The 26,596-nt window shown below is 43.9% G+C and overlaps 1 protein-coding gene across 2 annotated transcripts in view; it reads left to right on the forward strand.

The window, feature by feature from the left end:
- The window catches only part of CUL3 (cullin 3), a 131,787-nt gene that overhangs the window by 73,570 nt on the left and 31,621 nt on the right, over positions 1-26,596 (forward strand). For both annotated transcript variants that reach the window (XM_069727640.1, XM_069727641.1), the window contains exons 3-6: positions 16,229-16,342; positions 17,676-17,836; positions 23,986-24,100; positions 24,657-24,885. In XM_069727640.1, the coding sequence (XP_069583741.1) occupies positions 16,229-16,342; positions 17,676-17,836; positions 23,986-24,100; positions 24,657-24,885 (619 nt within the window). The remainder of the gene's footprint in view (positions 1-16,228; positions 16,343-17,675; positions 17,837-23,985; positions 24,101-24,656; positions 24,886-26,596) is intronic.

The following is a 26,596-nucleotide window of genomic DNA, read 5'->3' on the forward strand; positions in this document are numbered from 1 at the left end:
GCACATCCACATAAGTTCCTTGGGGGGTCTAGTTTCTAATATGGGGTCACTTTTGGGGGGTTTCTACTGTTTAGGTACATTAGGGGCTCTGCAAACGCAATGTGATGCCTGCAGACCATTCCATCTAAGTCTGCAATCCAAATGGCGCTCCTTCCCTCCCGAGCTCTGCCATGCGCCCAAACGGTGGTTCCCCCCACATATGGGGTATCAGCATACTCAGGACTAATTGCACAACAACTTTTGTGGTCCAATTTCTCCTGTTACCCTTGGGAAAATACAAAACTGGGGGCTAAAAAATCATTTTTGTGGGATCCAAGATTTTTTATTTTCACGGCTCTGCGTTATAAACTGTAGTGAAACACTTGGAGGTTCAAAGCTCACAACACATCTAGATAAGATCCTTACGGGGTCTATTTTCCAAAATGGTGTCACTTGTGGGGGTTTTTAATGTTTAGGCACATCAGGGGCTCCCCAACGCAACATGGCGTCCCATCTCAAGTCCAGCCAATTTTGAAAAGTCAAATGGCGCTCCTTCCCTTCTGAGCTCTGCTATGCACCCAAACAGTGGTTTACCCCACATATGGGGCATTGGGGTACTCAGGGCAAATTGTACAACAACTTTTGGGGTCCATTTTCTCCTGTTACCCTTGGTAAAATAAAACAAATTGGAACTGAAGTAAATTTTTTGTGAAAAAAATTAAATGTTCATTTTTATTTAAACATTCCAAAAATTCCTGTGAAGCACCAAAAGGGTTAATAAACTTCTTGAATGTGGTTTTGAGCACCTTGAGGGGGGTGCAGTTTTTAGAATGGTGTCGCACTTGGGTATTTTCTATCATATAGACCCCTCAAAATGACTTGAAATGTGATGTGGTCCCTAAAAAAAAAATGGTGTTGTAAAAATGAGAAATTGCTGGCCAACTTTTAACCCTTAAAACTCCCTAACAAAAAAAAAAATTGCTTCCAAAATTGTGCTGATGTAAAGTAGACATGTGGAAAATGTTACTTATTAAGTATTTTGTGTGACATATCTCTGTGATTTAAGGGCATAAAAATTCAAAGTTGGAAAATTGCGCAATTTTCAAAATTTTCGCCAAATTTTTGTTGTTTTTCACAAATAGACGCAGGTAGTGTCAAAGAAATTTTACCACTATCATGAAGTACAATATGTCTCGAGAAAACATTGTCAGAATCACTGGGATCCGTTGAAGCGTTCCAGAGTTATAACCTCATAAATGGACAGTGGTCAGAATTGTAAAAAATTGGCCTGGTCATTAAGGTGCAAACCGCCCTCGGGGCTTAAGGGGTTAAAGCAGTTTTGAATTTTTTTTCACCACTTGGATAAAAAAGGAACCTAGACATGTTTGATGTCTATGAACTCGAAATGACCCGGAGAATCATAATGGCAGGTCAGTTTTAGCATTTAGTAAACCTAGCAAAAAAGCCAAACAACAACAAGTGTGGGATTGCACTTTTTTTTGCAATTTGACTGCACTTGGAGTTTCTTTTAGTTTCCTAGTACACAACATGGTAAAACCAATGGTGTCGTTCAAAAGTACAACTCGTCCCGCAAAAAATAAGCCCTTAACTTGGCCAAATTGGTGGAAAAATAAAAGTTAAGGCTCTGGGAATGAGGGGAGCGAAAAACAAAACACGCAAAACCTAAAAAAAATGCTCCGGGGGTTAAGGGGTTAAAAAGACAAATGTAAATTAAAATGTTATTGAAGAAAAAACTTCATCTTGTCCTGCAAAATCAGTTTGCCATACAGCTCAATCAGGGGAAAAATAAGTGTTACCTCTCAGAATAAAGCGATGCAAAATTATTATTTTCTATAAAAAGTGCCAAAACATAAAATAAACATAAAATAAAGTGCTATCGTTGTGATCGTACTGACCCAATTAATAAAGCAGCCTTATCAATTTAGCACAGGCGGAAAAAAATAAACAAAAAATAAAATTTCTAAATTTTTTAATTGCTTTTTGTTCATTTTGCCTCCCAAAAGTCAGAATAGAAAGTGATCAAAGCATCACGTGCTCGAAAAAGGTACCAATAAAAATGTCAGCTTGTCCTGCAAAAAACAGAAAAAAATATTTTAAGATTATAGTTCTCAAAATATAGCAATGCAAAAACTATTTTTGCAATACAAAGCATCTTTTAGTGTGTGACAGCAGCCAAACATAAAAACCCAATATAAATCTTGTATTGCTGTAATCGCGTCAACCCAACCCAACCTTCAAAAAGAACCTGAAGACTCATCTCTTCCGACAAGCCTACAGCCTGCAGTGATCCTCAACCTACTGAACAGCCGCACAGCCAGCTCTTCCCTCTCCTAGTGTATCCTCACCCACCCCCTGCAGACTGTGAGCCCTCGCGGGCAGGGTCCCCTCCCTCCTTATGTACTCGTGTGCCTTGTTATCTGCTCATGTTTAATGTATTTGTCTATATTTGCCCCGTATTCACATGTAAAGCGCCATGGAATAAATGGCGCTATAAAAATGTATAATAATAATAATAATAATAGTCATCTAATCACTTATACTGCATCAGGAACGGCGTAAAAAAAATAAAATCAATTCTTCACCTGATGTTGATTTTATTCTGCCTCCCAAAGATCACAGTAAGGATCGGCGCACCTTTATCCTGCCCTCTACGCTGAGCGCTTACATCGGTGTTTGTGTGTAAATCTCTGAAATGCATGATTCAGATGGAACCCCCAGTGTGCATATGGAGGCTGTCTGACCTGTGATCTGGCGGTGTCCGTCTCTTAGGGATTGCATAAAAGCGTGGTCCTCCACAGCTTTGTGCACTTTTGAAAATGAAACCGCTTAACAAAGGCCAGACGGAGTCCAGAGTAACTCTGCTGCCGCGTTATATTGAATGGATCCCTTGGGGGTTTCATCTTAATCACATCACTCGGAGATTTAGATAGAAAACCCAAAGTAAGTGCTCGGCATAGAGCGGTGGATAAATGTGATCCCAAACGTTATATAAAATGTTCCCAATAAAAGCTTCAACTAAATCCACAAAAAATAGCAAGTGCTCACTCAGTTCTGTCAATGAAAATATAAGGAGCTTCCATGTTACTAGTGGTACAAAGGCTGGAAAACCGCTATGGCTTCTCGCACCCCAAAAGTAGTCCAGCGACTTTTGCGCTCCTTAATCCAGATGCCCCTCTCACATCTGAGCCCCAGGGCCTAAACCACATTTAGCGTCACCATGTTTGGCAGGTCTGTAGTGATAAAAGCCCATCTAATTTACTAGTGCGTGTCTCCAGAATCATGAGCTGGCCATAATGTACTGGTCACTACAACGTACTGGTCACTACAACAGCAGTTAGCAATTTATTCAGTAACATCCACTGTCTTGTTTCTGGAAAACACCTATAGTTAAAATCTTCATTACACCTGTAAATAATTTCCCAAAGAAATAGAATTACCAAAAGTGAATTCACTTGCGGGAGGATTCTGTTCTTCTAGCGCTTAGGGGCTCTGCGTATAGAATCCACAATCTATTCAAGGAAAATCTGGGCTCCAGGAAGCAAATAGCGCTCCATCCCTCCCGAGTCTGTCCGCATGGCTAAGCAGTACTGTGCATCCACGTATGGGGTATTGCCATGTTCAGCAAAAATTGTGGGACAAATTATAGTAAAATTTTTACCCATTTCTCCTTGTGAAAGTGTAAAATCTGGGCCGAAAACTAAATTTTTGTGGTAAAAATATTTTTTTCTTCACTGCCCTATGATATAAAATTCTGTGACACATCTGTGATGTCAATATGATCACTGCACCCCTAGATTAATTCATCAAGTCGTGTAGTTTGTAAAATGGGGCCACTTATGAGTGTTTCTACTTTCATGGCACCTGCAAACCGTAAGCATCTGCACTATAATTTGGCGCTCCTTCCCTTCTAAGCGTTGCACTGGGCCTGAAAAGTATTTCCCGCTTACATATAGAGGATTTGTACACGACATGACAGCTGCACACAAGTCCATCAGTCTGCTTTCCAAAAAGACCGTTTCCTTCTACTGTATGAGCGGTCACGTGGGGCCACCGATTACAGTCATGACTATGCGGCTCCACCTCCCATAGGGGTGGAGCCGCATAGTCATTACTGTAAATGAGCGGCCCCACGTGACCACTCATACAGTAGAAGGTGTGGCCAGGACAGGAAGCAGCGCCAGCCAGCGAGTGAGCCGGGTGAGTATTTTAATAACAGTGGGCGGGCGCACAGGGGGTGGGAGGGGGGTGGGGACATGGAGCTTTATTTTAAACACGAGAAACAAAAAAAAAAACACCAATATTCATATCTTCTCTACAGCAAACGCTGTTGCAGGGAAGATATGAATGGGGCTTCAGCACCAGATGCAGGGGACAGCGCTAAACTTTAGCGCTGTCTCCTGCATGGTGCGTGTGGTACCCAGTGGGCACACGGGCGGCACACGTGTGCCACACTGATGTGCCACAGAAACGCACGGGCACACTGCTACGGATAATTCCGGTACCGATTTTTCCGGTATCGGAATTATCTGGACGTGTGAGACTGCCCTTAAACACATCAGGGGCTCTGCAACCAGGACATACCGTTTGCTAAGGCTTCCAGCAAATTTAGAGTTCAAAAAGTCAAACGGTGCTCTTTCCCTTCCAAGCCCTGCCGTGCGCCCAAAAAGTACTTTTCCCCCAAATATAGGGTATGGGGAGACTCGGGAGAAATTGCAAAACAAATTTTGGAGTCTGTTTTCTTCTGTTTCCCTTGTGAAAATAAAGAAATTTAAGGTCTAAAGTAAATTTATCGTGAAAAAAAAAGTTAATGTTCATTTATTCCTTGCACGTTCTAAAAATTCCTGTGAAGCACCTGAAAGTGATTTTGAGCACCTTGAGGGGTGCAGTTTTTAGATTGGTGTCACTTTCGGGTATTTTCTGTCATATATAGACCCTTCAAAGTCACTTCAAAGGTAATGTGATCCCTAAAAAAAAAAAAAAAAAATGGTTTTGTAAAATTTGTTGGAAAAAAAATTGCTGGCCAATTTTTAACCCTTATAACTTCCTAACAAGAATTTGTTTCAAATATTGTGCTGATGCAAAGTAGACATGTGGGAAATGTTAGTTAACTCTTTTGTGTGACTTACTGCTTTTATTTATGGGCATAAAAATTCAAAGTTTAAAAATTGAAAACTTTTCTCCAAATTTCCGCTTTATCCCCCCAGAAATTAACGCAAGTCATATCGAACATTTTTTACCACTATTATGAAGTACAATAAGTCACGAAAAAACAATTTCTGAATCAATGGGATTTGTTGAAGCGTAGAAGTTTTCACCACAAAGTGGCACTGGTCAGAATTATAAAATTTTACTTAGTCATGAAGGTGAAAACAGGCCTGGGGGTGAAGGGGTTAAAGCAATTGTATGGCCTTTTTTTATTCTTTCATAAAGCCCCAATCTATGGAGATAATTCTGTGTAAATTCTTGCTCTTTGGAGATTTGTCAGTGTTAGGCTATGTTCACGCGCATGTTTTTTTTTTTTTTTGGGGGGGGGGGGACGGGGCAAGAAAAGCTGCATTTTACAGCACCTGGACAAAGTCGATGCGGTTTTTTTTTAACTACTGATTTTGAGAGCTAGTGTGTTTAAAATCTGCAGCATGTTGTGCCTTTCAACCAAAGAAAGCAATGAGTTAGAAAATGATGCAAAAAAATTAAAAATGCATCAGTTTGTTCTGCATTTTTGGAAAAAAAAAACAACTTTATAAATGAGAGCCTGAAAAAGAGTCAATACTTAAATAAAAGTTCTGTTTCATCTGTTAAAAACAGGGATGTCCATGATTAAAAAAAAGTGGTTCTTAGGGTAAGTGTCCACGGCCCGGGTTACATCCAGATTAGCTGCGGATTGAATGCTGAGTACAACCGCAGCGTTGAACCCGCAGCGTCCAGATGTTACAGCATAGTGGAGGGGATTTTATGAAATAGTCTCCACTATGCGTGCAAACACGCATCCGGTGGCCCTGCGTTTCTGGACATGCGGTGCGTCTTTTTAGAACGCAGCATGTCTGTTTACCGTCGCCTCAAGGTAAATAATAGGGTCCTATTATAGGGTGCGGCGATTCCGGATATGTGCAATGAACACATCTTGAATCACCGTGTGTACAAAAGCGGTTTTCCACTCCGTCCAAAGCGCCGTCAATCCAGACAGTGGACACGCACCCTTAACTGCCCTTAGTCAATATACAATAGTGATATATAGTGCCACATATATAGGAAAAGATTGCTAACCACATGATCACATGTCATTACCTTAAACCACTTACGTGTTTTTGACGCGTTTTTGGTGCGTTTTTTGTGCGGTTTTTCCCAAATGCATAGAATTGCGGGAAAAACGCAGAAAATCCGCAAAAGTAATGAACATGCTCATTTTTTTCCTGCGATGCGTTTTTTTTTGCGAAAAAAAAATGCATCCATGTGCACAAAACATGCAGAATGCATTCTAAATGATAGAATGCATAACGTATGCGTTTTTAATTAGTTTTTATAGCGTTTTTAGCGCGAAAAAACGTGAAAAAAACTGAACGTGTTCACATAGCCACATACAAATAGGCAGGTCATGTGACTGACAGCTGCCGTATTTCCTATATGGTACATTTGTTGCTCTTGTAGTTTGTCTGCTTATTAATCAGATTTTTATTTTTGAAGGATAATACCAGACTTGTGTGTGTTTTAGGGCGAGTTTCATGTGTCAAGTTGTGTGTGTTGAGTTGCATGTGGAGACATGCATATAGCGACTTTTGTGAGATGAGTTTTGTGTGGCGACATGCGTGTAGCAACTTTTTGTGTGTCGAGTTGCATGTGACAGGTTAGTGTAGCAAGTTGTGTGCAGCAAGTTTTGCGCATGGCAAGTTTTGCGCATGGCGAGTTTTATGTGTGGTGTGTTTTGAGTATGTGCAAGTTTTGTGTGAGGCAACTTTTGCATGCGTTGCAACTTTTGTACATGTGGCAATTTTTCTGCGTGTACAAGCTTTGCGTGTGGCGAGTTTTGCGTGAGCCTAGTGTTGCATGTGGCAAATTTTGCGCGTGGCGAGTTTTGAGTAGCGACTTTTGTGTTTCGACTTTTATGTGGCGAGGTTGGTGTGTGTGTGTGGTGAAATGTGTGCTAAGGGTGGTATATGTGTTCAAGCACGTGGTAATGTGTGGCGCATTTTGTGTGTGTGTTCATATCCCCGTGTGTGGTGAGTATCCCATGTCGGGGCCCCACCTTAGCAACTGTATGGTATATACTCTTTAGCGCCATCGTTCTCACTCTTTAAGTCCTCCTTGTTCACATCTGGCAGCTGTCAATTTGCCTCCAACACTTTTCCTTTCACTTTTTCCCCATTATGTAGATGGGGGCAAAATTGTTTGGTGAATTAAAACGCGCAGGGTTAAAATTTTGCCTCACAACATAGCCTATAACGCTCTCGGGGTCCAGACGTGTGACTGTGCAAAATTTTGTGGCTGTAGCTGCGACGGTGCAGATGCCAAGGCTGTGGAATCAGTTGGTATAACATGGACCTACTCTGACACCTAAAATATATAATAAATTTTGTACAGTAGTACAATTCAGGATGTGATGTAATTTTTTTTCATAATTCAGTAAATTTATTTAATGTCCTATAAATGTCTGTTCTGTTCCTGATCTAAGGATCTTTGCTTTTAGTTGAGCTGCACTTTATGTACATTATTATTATTATTATTATTATTATTATTATTATTATTATTATTAGTGACCAGTACTGTGGAATTAGGAAGCTGGGAAACTGTGGAGTCTGAGGCTTGGCTTACAGACTCCGCAGCCCTGGCTACATTACAGCTTTGCCTCGTCTGCTCATTAGCACAGTGGGGCTGAAGCTGGCCGGATTGGGAGCGATACAGCCAGCATCGGAGCAGGGCTTTAGGAAACAGCTTGTAAGCACTGCTCAAATTTGCTGTTTGCAACAAGGAGTAAATAATAAAAGCAGTGATAACTTGCAAACTGGTCAAATGACAAAAAGTAATTTGTGAAGTTGCGTATTTTTACTTGCAACTAGTGATGAGTGAATATACTCGTTACTCGAGATTTCTCGAGCACGCTCGAGGGTCCCCCAAGTATTTTTTAGTGCTCGGAGTTTTAGTTTTTCTTGCCGCAGCTGAATGATTTACATCTGTTAGCCAGCATAAGTACCGTATTTTCCGGCGTATAAGACAACTTTTTAACTCCTGAAAATCATCTCAAAAGTCGGGGGTCGTCTTATACGCCGGGTACGGCGTGTGCAGGGAGCTGTCCTGTATGGTTCCCAGGATCTGCAGGAGAGGAGACAATCCTTCAGGCCCTGGGATCCATATTCATGTAAAAAAAAGAATAAAAATAAAAAAATATGGGATAAACTTGCCCTCTGACAGCCCGCGGCTCTCAGCGGTGCAAGTGGCGGCCTTCGTTCCTAAGGATGCATTGAGTGAAGGACCTTTGATGACGTCACGTGACCGTGATGTCAACGAAGGTCCTTCGCTCAATGCATCCTTAGGAACGGAGGCCGCCGCTTGCACCGCTGAGAGCCGTGGGCCATCGGAGGGTAAGTTTATCCCATATTTTTTTTTACATGATTATGGATCCCAGGGCCTGAAGCATTGTCTCCTCTCCTCCAGACCCTGGGAACCATCCGCACCGCACACGCCGTATAAGATGACTGGGCATATAAGATGACCCCCGTCTTATACAGCGAGTATATCCCTAACTCCTTATTTTATATGGAAAAGTTGGGGGTCGTCTTATACACCAGAAAATACAGTACATGTGGGGATTCCCTAGCAACCAGGCAACCCCCTCATGTACTTATGCTAGCTATCAAATGTAAATCATTCAGCTGCGGCAATAAAAACTAAATATTCGAGCACTAAAAAATACTCGGAGGACCCCCGAGCGTGCTCATCACTAAAAGCAACCCTTTAATGGTCTCTTTGCTTTGTCTGTAAATAGTGGTAGACTTGTTTTTTTCTCAACCATATTGTGCCGCATCTATGTATATAATTGTTTAAGGGGTACTTCCGTCTTTGTCGGCAACTTCCGTAACGGAAATCCCGCGTCGCTGATTGGTCTCGCCAGCTGCCTGTCATGGCTGCTGCGACCAATCAGCGACAGGCACAGTCCGATTAGTCCCACCCCTACTCCCCTGCGGTCAGTGCCCGGCACCCGCTCCGTAATGCCCTCCAGTCACCGCTCACACAGGGTTAATGCCAGCCATAACGGACCGTGTTATGCCGCGGGTAACGCACTCCGTTACCACTGCTATTAACCCTGTGTCCCCAACTTTTTTTTACTATTGATGCTGCCTGTGCAGCATCAATAGTAAAAAGATGTAATGTTAAAAATAATAAAACAAAAAACCTGCTATTATCACCTTCCGTCGTCCGACGATGCGCTCGCGCCGGCCGCCATATTCTGTTCCTGTGAACGGAAGATGGCGGCAGCCGCGCGCGTATCGCCAGAGTTTCGCTGGATCCCAGGGGGCGAGTATATAATTTTTTATTTTAATTATTTTTTTTTAACAGGGATATGGTGCCCACACTGCTAAATACTGCGTGGGCAGTGTTATATACTGCGTGGCTGCTATATATTACATGGGCAGTGTTATATACTCTGTGGGATACTCTGTGGGCTGTTTGATATACTCCGTGGGCTGTGCTATATACTACGTGCCCTGTGTTATATGTTACGTGGGCTGTTATATACTACGTGGCTACTATATACTGCGTGGGTTGTTATATAGTATGTGGGCTGTGTTATATCCTGTTTGGGCTGTTATATACTGCGTCGCCTGTGTTACATACTGCGTGGCTGCTATATACTGCGTGGGCTGTGTGATATACTGCGTGGGCTGTGCTATATACTACATGCCCTGTGTTAAATACTGCGTGTCCTGTGTTATATATTACGTCGCCTGTGTTATATACTGCGTTTCTGCTATATACTGCGTGGGTTGTTATATAGTATGTGGGCTGTGTTATATACTGTTTGGGCTGTTATATACTGCGTGGCCACTGTTATATACTGCGTGGCCTGTATTAACGCATCGGGTATTCTACAATATTTATGTATATAGCAGCCACATAGTAGATAGCACAGGCCACGTAGTATTTGCTATATACTACGTGGCCTCTGCTGTATACTATGTGGCTGCTATATACATACATACATACATACATACATATTCTAGAATACCCGATGCACCATCTAGTTATTTATATTTTGCTGTGGTGGATTTTAATGATTTTCCATAGTATGTAGATAGCAGGGCTGTGGAGTCGGTAAGCCACAGTTGCGACTCCGACTCCTGGATTTTATCAGGTTCCGACTCAGGCTCAGACTCCTTCATAAATGGCCAATTCGTAACAATAAATTTACTGTTGTCAAATATTAACATCGTGCTTATTCAGTTTCTCACCATCATATAAGTAATCAGACCACTTAGAGCAAAAACTATATTTATTAGAATACAATTAGAATATAGCAAATAACTTTTATAAACTTTTCTAAACTCTTGTAAGTAAATATGCAATAAACACTGTTACGCAGTTAATAAGAAGAAATCTATAAATTTGTCCTCAGAAAAAGTATTGCCTCTGTCAGATCCTCCTTCATGGATGCCCTCAAATCTGATCTAATTATTTTGAGAGCAGAGAACAACCTCTCTACACTAACTTGGGTTGGTGGCAAAGCAGTAACCACTCGGGCAACATCTCTGACAATGTCAGGATACAGAGGAATCGCTTGTTGCACTGTTAATTTTGATGAACAGTTAAATTTCTCAATTTCTTTTAGTGCACATGAAAAATTCTGCTGAAATGTACTGGCTGTGTTCTTTGATGAGGATGACTCTTCTATGTGGGAATGCTTTGCACGGTCCTTGTGATCCAAATATTTTTCGAAATTAAATTCTTCATCAGTTGATGAGGGTGAAGATGTGGCAGGACGACCAAATTCTTCTTGTTCCTCCTGACTGTTCTGCAACCCTTTCATCCTGCTATTTCAAACAGAGCTTCTTTTCCTTTAGTTAGCTGTTGATCATCTAGAAGAATCCGATGCATTGGGTCTACGTAAACAGCTGCCAAAAGAATGTTATTTTGTAATAGTAGCTCCTCTCTCTTTCATTGATGTAGCAATGCCACTTGCAATTAACCCTCCTCTTTGGGACAGGCGAAACATCAGGTTCTTCCACTCCTTTAAGAAAATACCTGGAGTTAAAGGGAACCTGTCACCCCAAAAATCGCGGGTGAGGTAAGCCCACCGGCATCAGGGGCTTATCTACAGCATTCTGTAATGCTGTAGATAAGCCCCCGATGTTACCTGAAAGAGGAGAAAAAGACGTTAGATTATACTCACCCAGGGGCGGTCCAGCTGCTGGTCCGGTCGGATGGGTGTCTCTGGTCCGCTGCTGTGCCTCCCATCTTCATTCCAAGACATCCTCTTCTGATCTCCAGCCACGGCTCTGGCGCAGGCGTACTGTCTGCCCTGTTGAGGGCAGAACAAAGTACTGCAGTGCGCAGGCGCCGAAAAGGTCAGAGAGGCCCGGCGCCTGCGCACTGCAGTACTTTGCTCTGCCCTCAACAGGGCAGACAAAGTACGCCTGCGCCGGAGCCGTGGCTGAAGATCAGAAGAGGACGTCTTGGAATGAAGATGGGAGGCGCCGCAGCGGACCAGAGACGCCCATCCGACCGGACCAGCAGCGGGACCGCCCCTGGGTGAGTATAATCTAACGTCTTTTTCTCCTCTTTCAGGTAACATCGGGGGCTTATCTACAGCATTACAGAATGCTGTAGATAAGCCCCTGATGCCGGTGGGCTTACCTCACCCGCGATTTTCGGGGTGACAGGTTCCCTTTAAGTCCTCTGCTTGTAATTTTTTAGTCACTGTAAATGGGTGCTCTAGCAATTTTTCCAGCTCAGTCACCTGATTCCACTGACTTTCATTTAGCGTCAGTTGACGGTTAGCCATGTCTACAAGAAAAGTTTTCAGTTCAACCAAGCGCTGAATCATTAAGTGACTACTGCCCCATCGTGTGGCTTGATCAATAATTGCCCCTTTTCCAGCACGTCTCTTCAAAATTAAGTAAACTTTAGGGGTTCTGGCAACAGTAGCCAATTTTCTCACCTTGCCAATCAGTGCAGCAGCATGTCCTTGCAGACTGTCTCTTATAGCCAGCTGTAGCGTATGCACAACACAGCGCATGTGATGAATGAAAGAACGTATTGACACAGTTTCAACAAGATCATCTAAACTATCATGTTGCTGTTCATCTGAAGCAACTTCAATTTGCTCCTCAGTTACAATACTGTGTTCCTCTATTTCAAACAGCTGCTGGTCACCATCATTACTCTCATTCATTAGCTTAATAGTACTTATCATATTTGAAGCATTGTCAGTTACGACAGAAAGAACTTGTTCTTTTTTAAGTTCATAGTCTTGCAGAACCTTTTCCACCAAGACCTGGAGAAACTCACTGGTGTGATGAGCTTTGGTGTCTTTTACTGCCAATGTCTTGGTAACCATTTCATTTTTGTCACAAACAAAATCGGACCTTGATGGCAAAATAGTTCACTGTGACGTGTGCAGGCATCCATTTTAAGAAACAGAAAGCGTCCCTTGGGAGGTTTTTTTTACGTTCTTCCTTTTGTTTAAAAGCTTCTTCGATTACTAATTTTCTAATACTCTCTCTCCAGAGAAACACCAAGCTTGCGGGCCATTTCCCCATTCAGACACACAAAAGCTGGTCGTGAAAATAATGAAATGGGTACACTATCCTTTACAACAAGCTCTATGATCTGTTTTTTTAAATGTATCTACTTTCATTGTCACAGTAACTTTGTCACTGACAAAATATCTTGCAACTGATGGCTGCAAAGTTCTCTGCTCCTTCGTTTGGCTGGAAGAGCTGGGCACTGGTTCATTGGTTTGGATGCAGTCTTTCTCATCCACTGCTTTCAGTACTTCTGGATGAAAGCGCTGTAAATGCCTCTTTAGATTAGAAGCTCTGGTAGGAGCATTTTTATCTTTGCCTGAATATGCACTGATCATGGCTTCACAGCATTTGTTTTCGTCTGGATCATTTGTCATACACTGACAGACATAATGTTTTCTATCTTGAGTGATGATGAAATGTTCAAATACAGCTGATTTAATGTGACGCTTCTTTGACATTCTCAGTAACATTTATAAAATTCATATGACAGTTCAATTCTGAAATATTAATACATTTTTTTTTTTTTAAAGCTGGAGTCAGTACATTTCTTCCGACTTCAACCAAAACTAACTCCGACTCCACGACTCCGACTCCACAGCCCTGCCTAATTTCACTGAATCTCTCGTCTCCTGTAATAAAGCAAAAATAAAAACAATATCCCTCACCTGTCCGTCGTTCAGTCCCACGACATAATCGACGCATAGGGGATAAACCGTTTTCAACCTGGACTGTGCCAAGATGCAACCAGTTCAAATTCACCGCAGTGAAATTCACCCAGTGAACTCTCCTCTGCACCGTGAGACTTTCTTCCCTGTGCTAGCGGTGATCTCACAGGTCACCGCTGGTTAGTCCGGCTGGGAACGCCGCCTCAGTGACCTTCAGTAACCTCGATGACATCACCACTAGTCACTGAGGCTGCCCTCATTCATCAGTAGATCTCTGCCTGGTCGTATCTTGGCGCCGTCCAGGTTGAAAACTACTAGGCTATGTGCACACGTAGGAAATGTGGTGCAGAGTTTTCTGCACTAAATCTGCATCTCCTGGCAGATTCCACAGGTGCGTTTTTTTGTGCGTTTTTTGTACGTTTTTTATGTTTTTTGTGCAGATTTTTACCACTGTGGATTTCTATAATGGAGGGGTGCAGAACTGCACAAAAGTGACATGCACTTCTTTGAAATCTGCAGCGTTTCTGCGCTGATTTTTCTGCACCATGTGCACAGCTTTTTTTTTCACATTGATTTACATTGTACTGTAAATCACAGTGCAGTTCTGCAGCGTTTCTGCTGCAGAAAAATCTGCTGCAGATCTGCACTAAATCTGCATAGTGTGCACATACCCTTAGTCCCCAGACATGCATTACGGTGTGGGATAGAACGATGGACAGGTGAGGGATATTGCTGTTTGTTTTTATTTTTTGTTTTATTACAGAAGATGAGTGCTTCGTTGAAATAGGCATGAGTATAACAGTGTTTATTTTTAAAATGTTTTGTTTTTATTTCAAATAAAGGACTTTGTACTTGCAGTGTGTTTATTTACCATATAACTATAGGACTAGTAATGGATAGGTGTCTTATAGAAGCTTCTCCATTACCAAGCCGTGGGTTTGATGTCACCTGACAATACAAAGGTGACATCAACCTCACAAATTTGAACCCCACTTGCCACCGCTACAGGGCAAGTGGGAAGATGCACCTTTTTTGGGCGGCCTCAGGCTGCTATTTTTAGGCTGATGGGGCCAATATCTATGGCCCCTTACTAGCCTGAGAATACCAGCCCCCAGCTGTATGCTTTAGCCAGGCTGGTTGTCAAAAATGGGGGAAACCCCACTCAGTTTTTAAAATTTAGTTAAATAATTACAAAAGATGTAGTGGGGACCCCTTTATTCCTGATAACCAGCCTTGCTGACAGCTGAGGGTTGCAGCCCACAGTTGAGTTTTGCCTGGCTGGTTATCAAAAATACAGGGGAATCCATGCTTTATTTTTTTATTATTTACAGTGCAGACGCCAGCTGAATATTCCCATCAGCCACTCCTGCTCTCATGGTTATTAGCGGCAGCATGTGTTGGCTGATGAGAGCTGTGGTCCCATCAGCCGACACCAGTGACCGGAGGTAAACTTTATACCTCTGATCACACCTGTGCTCTCCTACCGTCTTTTGACAGTGTGGGAACCGCGGCTGCCTGACCCGGCGGTAATGATTTTACTGCCGATCAAAAGTGGGGTCTGCTGCACATGACAGTGTGGCAAACACGGGATGTTTGGGACCCCCATTCAAATGAATGGGGACCTGGTCCGGGAACTGTGCTGGTACCCGAACCCAAACTTTTTGTAGCAGTTCGGCTGAACCCGCCAGACCCAAACATCCAGGTGTCCGCCCATCTCTAGTTACAGGTTGTACCTGAATTGAAGTGCATTTATTTTCTGGAATCTATTATGAGCTGACATGGGAGGTGAAGGATGCTCTCCCCTTCAGGCCGGAATCACTATAGTGTATATAGCATTGGATGCGACATGCTATTGACCCCCTTCTCTAGTTCCCCTGTGAGCGGGAGCAGAGTGTCAGTGCTGTGCATGAGGATCGGAGCACAGCTGCGTGGGAGAAGGAGAAAGTATTTTTTCAATTTCCTCTGCTGCCGATGTCTGCAGGAACCTGCATTGTGCCGAGATCCGAGTGTTCGGCGATGTTTCACTCGTTCCCTTAGACTTGTATTGGTGTGAGCGAGCAGTCTCTCGCTGCCAATCGTAGCATACAGCCATTGTTCTGCCATGCTGAATCGGCTTGAGAAAATAATCACAGGTCTGAGTATAGTATAACACCGGCAGAGAGCTATGTGATGTTTTATCTCATAGCACTCAGCCTAATTATACGGTTTGTGACTCCGGCCTAAATCTGAGCCATCTCTTCTGTTTTCTCATTTTATTTTTATTTTCTACAAGTTAATTATTGAGCCAAATCTGCCCATTGTTACTACAGTTACGTTTACCTAACAGTGCATCTTCAGACAAAACATCTGGTGGGTATGCATTGTTGCGGAACCATATAAAAACATTCCCCTCCCCCCCCCCCCCCCCTCCCCCAAGACGGGCACCCAGGGCTTTCCTGAACCTGGGTTCACATCCAACTAATTACAACTTCTGCAAGGAGTTCGTATGTTCTCCCCGTGTTTGTGTGGGTTTCCTCCGGGGTCTCAGGTTTCCTCACACTACAAAGACATATTGACATTGAATTTAGATTGTGAGCCCCAATGGGGACAGTGATGTCTGTAGTGCTGTGGAATTCATGGCGCTATATAAGTGAAAGAAGAAAATACAAGACCTCTGTGGTGTCCATTCATATTTTACATTCTAATATGGTCACCCCTAAGCTGCTAAAAGTCATGTTTGTTTTTTTTTGTTTTTATTTGTAAAATGTGTGCACACGACAGTATGTGTGATAACCGTCCGTGATGCGGTATACAGTATCCATACAGTGTACAATTCTTCTCTTGCAGGTTCGGGATGACGTGTTAAACTCTTTAAATAACAACTTCCTGCAGACTCTAAATCAGGCCTGGAACGACCACCAGACCGCCATGGTAATGATTAGGGACATCCTCATGTACATGGTAAGTGTCTCCTGGATGAGCTCCACAACATGTGCTTGTTATGTGTGCGGTCATCATATACCTTGTTAATATACACCGGGCAATGTTCTGATGGTTTCTGCCTCTAGCTGGAGATCACATGGTAAGATACCGTATGGCATATTACCACCTTATAGCGGTGAAACTCGCCTGATTCTTGTTCGGCCCCACCTCTATATGTCCCCATCGACTAGTACACATGACGGCCTGTACTATGGAGGTCACTAGTAGTTGCATCACCACATTCAAGAGTGACTGAGATGACGACATAGCGTGAGGACCCAAGAAATCTTAAAGGGAATGTGTCCTTAGGAAATCAACTCTTTATCAGATTTTGTTAACTTTATTTTTTGATACATTTTTTTAAATCAATAGGTTTCTACTTCCTGCACATCACATGGACATTATCTGCATTATTTGGACTCGGACCCTCTTTTTGTACAGAGGCGTTACCTAATCTCGGCACAGTTTGTTGGGGGAGGAGGTGAGCTGTGACATCAGCTGTTGTGAATAGTGGATCATGTGTCATTTCATTGGACTCCTGCCTGTCATAAGGGAATAAGCAGGAAATATTAGGCCTAGTGGTCAATTTGAATATTGCAAGATTTTTTTTTTTATATTGATCTGATACGGAAAATTGAAAATGTAGTAACTTAAAATACAGTAGCAATACATAATTTTCTGATGACACATTCCCTTTAAAGGACTTGTCCTATCAGCACAGCCTGTCTATAAGCCCGATGAGGGAGTAGGAATGTGGTATAGTGAAGTCCAACATCGGGGGGCTCCTCTCTGGCTGGAGAGCTGCTGACTGCTTTCGAATCCATAGAAGGTGCTTAGCCTGCTGAATCTTAAGAGAGCGACCAGCAATGATCAGCATGACTACTTTGAAATTAAAGGGGTGATCTAATGAGGCAACCCTTTTAACCGCCTGAACCTTTCTGCTTTGATTTAGGATATTGAGGTCACACAGGCATATAACACCACTATAAGGGTCTACTATGCTATATGCCGGGAATGCTTTTATTAGTGTGGAGGAACAGCTGGGCACTACTTGTGTTACTGCTGGGTCATTTAGTAATGGGGTTACCCACATAAGTGCATGGGGTCTTGCTGTTCCTCAGTAGGCCTGTCTCTCCTCTGGAGGTGTACAGAGGTATATTCTCTTTGGATTATGTATAAATGCTTCTATGGGATCTACCACACACTCTAACCTGCAGAGAACCATAGCGCCTCCTGCCTGCATTATACGAATGATTGGGGGGGTATACCCATGGAATGAATGAGTCACGCTGTTGATATTTTTTGGTTTTAGGATCGAGTCTACGTCCAGCAGAACAATGTTGAAAATGTCTATAACCTGGGCTTGATAATATTTCGTGATCAAGTCGTCCGCTATGGCTGCATAAGAGATCATCTACGACAGACATTGTTAGACATGATCGCAAGAGAGCGGAAAGGAGAAGTCGTGGACAGGTAAGTCTGCGGTCTTCTCGTCGTGCCCAGAGTCTCACAGCAGTTATGTGTGGGCCTGTAACACAATAGTTTATTTCAGCGTGTTACAATATGTCAGTTCTAAAGCTAAAGAATAGGATGAACTGGATTATTATAGTCACTATTGATGTACTCGCCTGCCATTTACGAGATTTCAGCATAACGTTGGGCCAGTTTCAAGGGTAGACAGAAACCTATTGCAGTCATCATATTATATGGCACTGTGTACTTACAATTTCTTACAATTTCTCTTTTTGCCTTTCTACCAACTCCGAACTATCAAATTATAAAATAAATTGGTCCCATCGGTAAACTGTGTAATAGGAAGAAAATAAATCCAAAACACCAGAGCTATTTTTTTTTTGCTTCTGCAACATTGCAATAAATGTAAGAAGTGACGGTTAAAAATAGTTTCTACTCAAATGGTGTGAGTAAAAACGTCAGCTCTTGGGAGAATGGGGAAAAAACAAAGGTGGAAAAACTTATGTAATTCTTCTTCTTGATGTGTTTTGTTTTTTTTTACATGACAAAACATGACTTTTAATAGGAGTGTGTAGACTTTATATCCACTGTAGACTAAACTTATCAAATTAAAGTACTTGGTGCTCTACTTTTCCAATTTGTCTTCACCAGTTAGAACAAGGGTTTTTAATGGGGACCTACTGGACCAGACTTGCCTCTCCTTAGCTAAAACCTCTAAATTTAAAGGACATGTAGTATCCAGTTTTAGTTGAGATTATCGCTGGATCCTACCTGCCATATACATTTGTAGGCTTCAGCCCAGGGAAGGTATGTATGATGGAGTAAGTCCAATCGACAATGCTGAAACGATTTGTTGTGGTGTGTGGGCTGCACAGGAATTGGCCTTTTATAAGTACAGTTGTGATCAAAAGTTTACATACCCTGGCACAATATTTGCTTTCTTGGCCTTTTTTCTGAGAATATGAATAACACCAAAACTTCTTCTCCACTCATGGTTAGTGGTTGGGAGAAGCCATTTATTGTCAAACTACTGTGTTATCTCTTTTTAAATCATAATGACAACCCAAAACATCCAAATGACCCTGATCAAAAGTTCACATACCCTGGTGATTTTGGCCTGATAACATGCACAGAAGTTGACAGAAATGGGTTTGAATGGCTACTAAAGGTAACATCCTCACCTGTGACCTGTTTGCTTGTAATCAGTGTGTGTGCATAAAACATGAGTGAGTTTCTGGGATCCAGACACTCTTGCATCTTTCATCCAGCCACTGATGTTTCTGGATTGTGAGTCATGGGGAAAGCAAAAGAATTGTTAATGGTTCTACAGGAAAAGGTAGTTGAACCATATAAAACAGGAAAGGGATACAAAAAGCTATCCAAGGAATTGATAATGCCAGTCAGCAGCGTTCAAACTGTGATTAACAAATGGAAAATCAGGGGCTCTGTAAAAACAAATCCACAGTCAGGTAGACCAACAAAAATGTCGTCCACAACTGCCAGAAGTGGAGGGTTTATTTCCGTTAATGTTGATGAATTTGCTTTTAATTGGCTGTAAGCCATAAAGTCATTATCTCAGTAAATTACAATACTTTATAACACCAGCTTGAAAAATAATTAAAATCCGAAATGTTGACCTACTGAAATGAACTCAATACTTGATCATGGGCCTTTTAATGTCAATTACTGTGTCAATGTAGCGTGGCGTGGAGGCAATCAGTCTGTGGCACTGCTGAGGTGTTATGGAAGCCCAGGTTTCTTTGATAGCAGCCTTCAGCTCGTCTACATTGTTTAGTCTTGTATTTCTCATTCTCCTTTTGGCAATACCCCATAGATTCTCTGTGGTTAAGGTCAGGCGAATTTGCTGGCCAATTAAGCGAATAGTAATTGTACGCCGATGTCTGACTCCCTGTTTGGTGCAGGCTCTGGCGCTGAGCCTGCACCTTTGCGAGCATATGACAGCTGTTCTGTACAGCTGACTTGTGCCCGCAACAGCTGCAGGTGGAATCGCGATTCATCTGCGGCTGTTAACCTGTTAAATGCCGCTGTCAATCTGACGGCTTTTAACTCTCGCTTCTGGCAAGCGCGCCAGAACTCCCACCCATTAGTGACCCCCGTCATGTTATAGCGGGTCACCGAAGTGTTGGCATGAGAACACTGTGGGCATTTTTCACATATCATGCTAACATCCTCACCTTGCACCTCAAATATAATAGATTTTTCAGGGAACCGTTCATGCTTAGTGTCCGTAGGAGGCACATGGGTTTGCTATTCAGACCACAATTTATTTTATTTTATTTTTTCACCTTTTAATATTTGTTCCTTTCTATGGATCACAGGGGCGACGGATCCCTTCAGGGTTCCAATCTACCCCAACCAACAACAGACGGGAGCATGGAGTGTCGCCTCCACGTACCCCCTTCTGCAGCCAGGCTCTTTCTGGCTGGACCAACAGCCCTTACCCATTCTTAGGGAGTTAACCTCTAGGATGTAGAGAGGCATCTATGGCGTCCATGCGACCCCCACTGATTGAACAGCGGTGATGAAAGGAGGTGGACGGTACCTCTCCACATCACTGTCAAAGTGATGGAGGGTTCCTGCACCGTTCACGCTGCAGCCCCTGACCTGCAGGCAGAGCAGTCGAGCTCTGCACTTCTTCAAAGGGCTTCCAGACAGGATGGGTAAATGCCCGGGTCGGGCTCGGCAAGGGGAAGGCTCCTGCAGCGCGCACGTTTTTTTTCAGTTTTCTCCCCAGGTGCGTCCTGGTCAGCGCTGGAGATTTAGTCCCCAGCTTCAGAGTCTACTAGGTCGCATTCCACATGCTCATGTCACGCCGGCGGCTCCGCCCACCCTCTTGGTGCTTCTTGCTCAGAGCGAGACTATTTTCCTGCTTCCGGCGGCCATCTTTTCCTTACTGGTCACCTCTCAGCACGTTGCCACGGGGACAGAGGATCACAGAATCAACATCCCAGTAGCTATCGCTCACCGGATCGATAACACGGGAGGATCTCACAGGGCCACAGGACCTTGGTAAGATCTGTGCTGCGACACCCATTGGTCCCTTTTTCTGCAGTATTTCACCAGTGATTTAGCCACCAAACTCTCTATTGGGGCATTGTCAGGACAGACTGGGGTACATCATGTCATTCTCCAAGACATCTAAGAGGTCCACCAAAACGGTGTTTTTTACCTCATGTACCACCTGCCAGACTTCATTGACACGGGGACAGAGTACACCACTCTGCAAGGCCTGTGATCCCAAATGCGCTCAGGAGCCCCCTGCCGCTTCCAAACCCAGTGTACCTAGTCCCCCTGAGCAGGCTTCATTACTATCGCAGTTCATGGCTTCACTAGCTAAAGCGATTGTCCCTCCAAGACCCCTTATCGGGTCGGGGCATTCGTCTGCCTGTCTTATAGAGGGAACCGTCTGCCTGCAGGGGCCATTCTCAGTCAAAAGATACACAGGCATCTAGAAAACTGACCCATAGCACGTCTCCCGGGCCCTCTCACGCCTCTGCATCCGTGAGCTCCGTTTTTCGCTCCCCCTCAACAGGGGTGTGCGGCGATCAGGACTCTGAATACGCGTCTGATAAGTCCTTCGACCTAGATTCGCCGGAAAATCAGGCGACAGTGTATAGTCTCAGAGGCAGTCAACCAGGCTTTGAAGGTTGACGAGGACTCTACCTCCACCCCTGATCACCTGGTGTCCTTCAAAAGGACCAAACATCGTCATAGAGTGCTTGCCAATCACCCCGAGTTTCAGGACATAATGCGACGGCATAGAAATAGGGCGAACAAACGCTTCTCAGGTTAGAAGCCTCTTGAGGCGAGATACCCTTTCTCACTGGATCTGCATAAGCCCTTCCTGTCGATCCACCTGTATCCCGTTTGGCTTCCAAAACCCTTCTGACTTCCAAAACCCTTCTGACTTCCAAAACTCTTCTATCCTTACTAGACGGATCCTCGATTTAAGCTCCTACAGACCGTCTGGTAGAGAACTTTGCCTGTTTGGTTTTTGAAGACTCGGGCTTGGCACTCTCCTCCTCTTTCCCCTTCTTCCCCGTGACATGGGTAGCCAAAGCAATGTTCTCCTGAGCAGAACCATACAGGGTAGTGAGCTTCCCCCGGAGGCAGCGGAACTGGCCAATCAGATCGCTTTGGCCGGAGACTGTTTGGTACATGCTTCTCTGGAAGCTGCTAACTGTGCTGTGCTTGTGGCCTCAAATGTCATTTCTATTCGATGGACACTGTGGCTCAGGGAATGGCGAGCGGACTCTGCATCCAAGAAATCCCTAACCTCAGTCTTACCAGAGCAGTTGTTCGGAGAGAATCAGGATCTGCTTATCTCTGACGCCACAGGTGGAAAGAGTAAATTCCTCCCCAGCAGAAGGTTAAGCTGTCCTTTCGCCGCCCGCAACAATCTCGCTTCTGGTACCTTTGCAGCAATTCCAGTTGGTCCTCTACGGCCAACTCTTCTTGATCGGGGCACTCCCCTGATGGGGGCAGAGGTCCCCAGGTTTCGTATAAGTCCAGCTAGTCGTGGAAGAGCCGACCTAAGCAGTCCAGATTTAAGGGATCCAGGTCCCATCGATTCTCTCCTAAATGACTCATGGCATTATCCAGTGATCCTGGTCGTTCTGGACTGGCCACGTATGCAGAGTTGCTACAACTTGTCGTCGACGTTCCCTGGCGATTACTGGATCGTCAGGACTTACTCTCCCAGGGTCCGATTTGCCACCAGAACTCAGGGGCCCTGTGTTTAACGGCATGGCCATGGAATGCTAGGTCCTAACTCAACCTAGGTTCTCCAAAGAGGTAATGTCCACCAGGATCAGCGATCGCAAGCCTGTATCTGTGCGCATCTATCACCGCACATGGAAAACTATTTTCGCATGGTGTAGAGCCCACGGTCGTCCTCCTCTTGTCTTCTCCATTCCCACCATATTGGAGTTTTTTCATTCTGATCTGGACTCGGGTCTAGCGCTTAATTTCCCTCAAAGACCAGGTTTCCGCCTTATCTGTTTTGTTCCAGCACAGGATCGCTTCCAAGCTGCAAGTGAGGTCTTTCATTCAGGGGTCTCCCACGTGGTGCCTCCCTATAGAATGCCCTTGGATGCCTGGGACCTTTACTTGGTCCTGGCTGTTCTACAGGAGTCTCCTTTCGAACTACTGCTCGACGTTTCGCTAACCCACCTTTCATGGAATGTCACTTTCCTTGTCGCGGTGACGTCATTCTTAATGAGGACATTGTCCTACCCTTGTTTTGCCCGGCATCAGTACACAGGGTGGAGAGGGCTCTTCACACTCTGGATTTGGTAAGGGCTCTCAGGAGGTCCTTCTCACGGACAGCATCCTTCCGTTAGTCGCTTTATTCATTCCTCCTGAGGGTAACAGTAAGGGACTCGTTGCTTCAAAATCCGCAATAGCCAGGTGGATACGCTCAGCTGTTCAAGAGTCTTACCGTCTCCGGGGCAAGCCTATCCCAGTGGGGATTAAGGCGCACTCCACTCTGTCGGATACATCAGTGGGTGGTGGCTCTTGAAGCAGTGACTCCAGTAGCAGTCCACTCCTTGTGAATCTCCCCTCAATTTTTGAATGGCCTTTTCTTAACAATTCTTTCAAGGCTATGGTTATCCCGGTTTCTTGTGCACCTTTTTCTACTACACGTTTTCCTTCCACTCAACTTTTCATTAATATGCTTGTATACAGTACTCTGAACAGCCAGCTTCTTTAGCAATAACCTCTTGTGGCTTACCCTCCTTGTGGAGTGTGACTGCCTTTTGGACATCTGTCAAGACAGCAGTCTTCCCCATGATTGTGGAGCCTGCTGAAACAGACTAAGGGACCTTTTTAAACGCTTAGGAAGCTTTTGCAGTTGTCGTTTTTTCAAAGGGGGGGGGGGTTGTAATTCTAATTTAGATAATGACTTCTTGGTTTTCATTGGATGTAAGCCATAATCAACATTAACAAAAATAAACACATGAAATACATCACGGTTTGTAATGACTCTGTGATATATAATGGTTTCACTTTATGTATTGAAGAACTGAAATTAACTTTTTGATAATCTGATTGTGAGAAGCACCTGTAATTAATAGCCATCACCGATTTTTTTTTTTTTATTTTTTTTTATTTATTTATTTTATTAGAGGCGCCATAAGAAATGCCTGTCAGATGCTTATGATCCTTGGTTTGGAAGGAAGGTCAGTCTATGAAGAAGATTTTGAAGCTCCATTTTTGGAAATGTCTGCAGAGTTCTTCCAGGTATGTGGTCTGTATCATGTACATGGACTCATCCTATAGGAGACGTTAAATATGACCCCACTTTATAGGTCAGAAGATAGTTGCGCATTGGGCTCTTTTCACATCTTCCATTGGATGTGTGTTTCAGTAGTGTGTGCATTTTTTGCATTACAGAATGCTGTAGATAAGCACCTGATGCCGGTGGCCTTAGCTCTTCTTCGATTTTTGGGGTGACAGGTTCTCTTTAATGGCTTATGGAGGTGGAGCAGTGCTCTGCAGAGAAAGCAGAGCTGCAGCCCATCCATTCTTGTGTGTGTGCAGTCCATGTAGGGCCACGTGAATGTCCCTTTATTTGCTTGTGTAGTACTTCATTAATCTTGCTTTGTTTAGCCACTGCTGCTTCTTGGGGGCTGTAAAAGGATTCAGCTATTACTGCGTTTGGTTGTGTAAAGTATAGTGAGGGCCACATAAGGACCCTACTTTACCGTTCAGAATTTGTAAAGTGCTCAGGCAGCACACGCTTTTAGGCAAACTGTCAAGTTGTGAAATTATAACCAAGCCTTGGGTTTCTCCACAGATGGAAAGCCAGAAGTTTTTAGCAGAAAATAGTGCCTCCGTGTATATAAAGAAAGTAGAGGCTAGAATAAATGAAGAAATCGAGAGAGTCATGCACTGCCTAGATAAATCCACAGAAGAGCCCATCGTGAAGGTGGTGGAGCGGGAGCTCATCTCCAAGCACATGAAGACTATTGTGGAGATGGAGAACTCTGGGCTAGTCCATATGTTAAAGAATGGAAAGACTGAGGGTATGCCACACACCTATCAATCTGGAAAGGTTTTCTCTTGTGTTGCTTTAGCTCTGATGGCTGGCACCCCCACCGATGAGTGGAGCAATAGTGTGCAGGTTTGACTTCACCCCGACACACTCCATACACAGGGGTCATGGTGCACTGTTCTTATGAGGAGTGGAGGGCAGTACCCCTCTCCCCAGTGATCATAAATGTATGACCAAGCCTGTACAAAACACCTTTCTGGAAGCGATCCACCATTACTACCTTATGCAGACCACCACTTCTAGCCTCTAGTTTGTGTACATATAACCCTTAAAATTACTATTTATTAATATATTTTAAAATACACCTAGAAAAATAAACCCCCTAGTGCTCAAGAATAATTCTATATTTTTGTAAGTTTTAAACACCAGACCCAATTCAGACCATGCTAGTTTAAGGTCCAATAAACAAACAATGGAAACGCAAGTCATTGGGTGTAGTATATATAACCACTTGTACCTGTGCCCTTGATTATATCGGGAATATCACAAGAGAACTAAGGAGGCGGGTGGACGAACATTTGTGGGATATCCATAACAAACGGGATACCCCAGTAGCAAGACATAGAAACGATGTGCATGATGGTCGTCTGAATGTTATCATTCTGTGTGGTTGAACTGATTACACAGAAGGTCGGAGGGGGGATTTAGATAAAAGGATCCTCCAGAAGGAATCGGAATGGATCTTGTATACATGTTTTTTGTGATATTCCGTCTCTACTGTGTCCTTCACACGGAGGCTCTATGTTTGGTCCACGAACAAGGAAGCTGGCGTGCATCACGGTTTGTGATTTCTCTATCATGAGTTTTTTTTTTATCTATACCAATTTACACTTGGGCCATGTTCACACGTTCCTGATTTCCCTGCTGTTTTTTCTGCACTAAAAACCGCAGCTCTTGGCAGAAAACGCAGGTGCGTTTTTTGGTGCGTTTTTTGATGCGGTTTTTAGTGCGTTTTTTTTATGCAGTTTTCTGTGCAGAGTCTGTGTGTTTTCTAGAAAGTTTTTTAGGGTTAAAATGGCTGAAAATACCCTACCCCTAACCCTACCCCTAACCCTACCCCTGACCCTTACCCTAACCCTACCCCTAACCCTACCCCTAACCCTATTCTAACCTTAGTGGGGAAAAAAAAATGTCTTTATTTTTTTTATTGTCCCTACCTATGGGGGTGACAAAAGGGGGGGGGTCATTTACTATTTTTTTTATTTTGATCACTGAGATAGGTTATATCTCAGTGATCAAAATGCACTTTGGAACGAATCTGCTGGCCGGCAGATTCGGCGGGCGCACTGCGCATGCGCCCGCCGTTTTGGAAGATGGCGGCGCCCAGGGGACGGACGGACGGACACCGGGAGGCCCGGTAAGTATAAGGGGGGGAGATGAGGGCACGGGGGGGCGTCGGAGCACGGGGGGTGGCATCGGAGCATGGGGGGGTGGGATTGGGGCACGGGGGGACAGCCACACTCCGCCCACGCACTTCCTGCTGCAGCGGTTCTGCACCACAAACCGCAGAAAACCCGCAGATATTTTTTTCGTCTGCGGGTTTGACCTCACAATGGAGGTCAATGGGTGCAGAACCGCTGCAGTTCCGCAAAAAGAAGTGACATGGTACTTCTTTTTTACCGCAGCTATTCAGCGCGGCTTTTTTATTGAATTTCAGGATCATGTGCACAGTGGTAACTGTT

Source organism: Ranitomeya imitator, chromosome 5 (assembly GCF_032444005.1).
Source record: "Ranitomeya imitator isolate aRanImi1 chromosome 5, aRanImi1.pri, whole genome shotgun sequence".
NCBI lineage: Eukaryota > Metazoa > Chordata > Amphibia > Anura > Dendrobatidae > Ranitomeya > Ranitomeya imitator.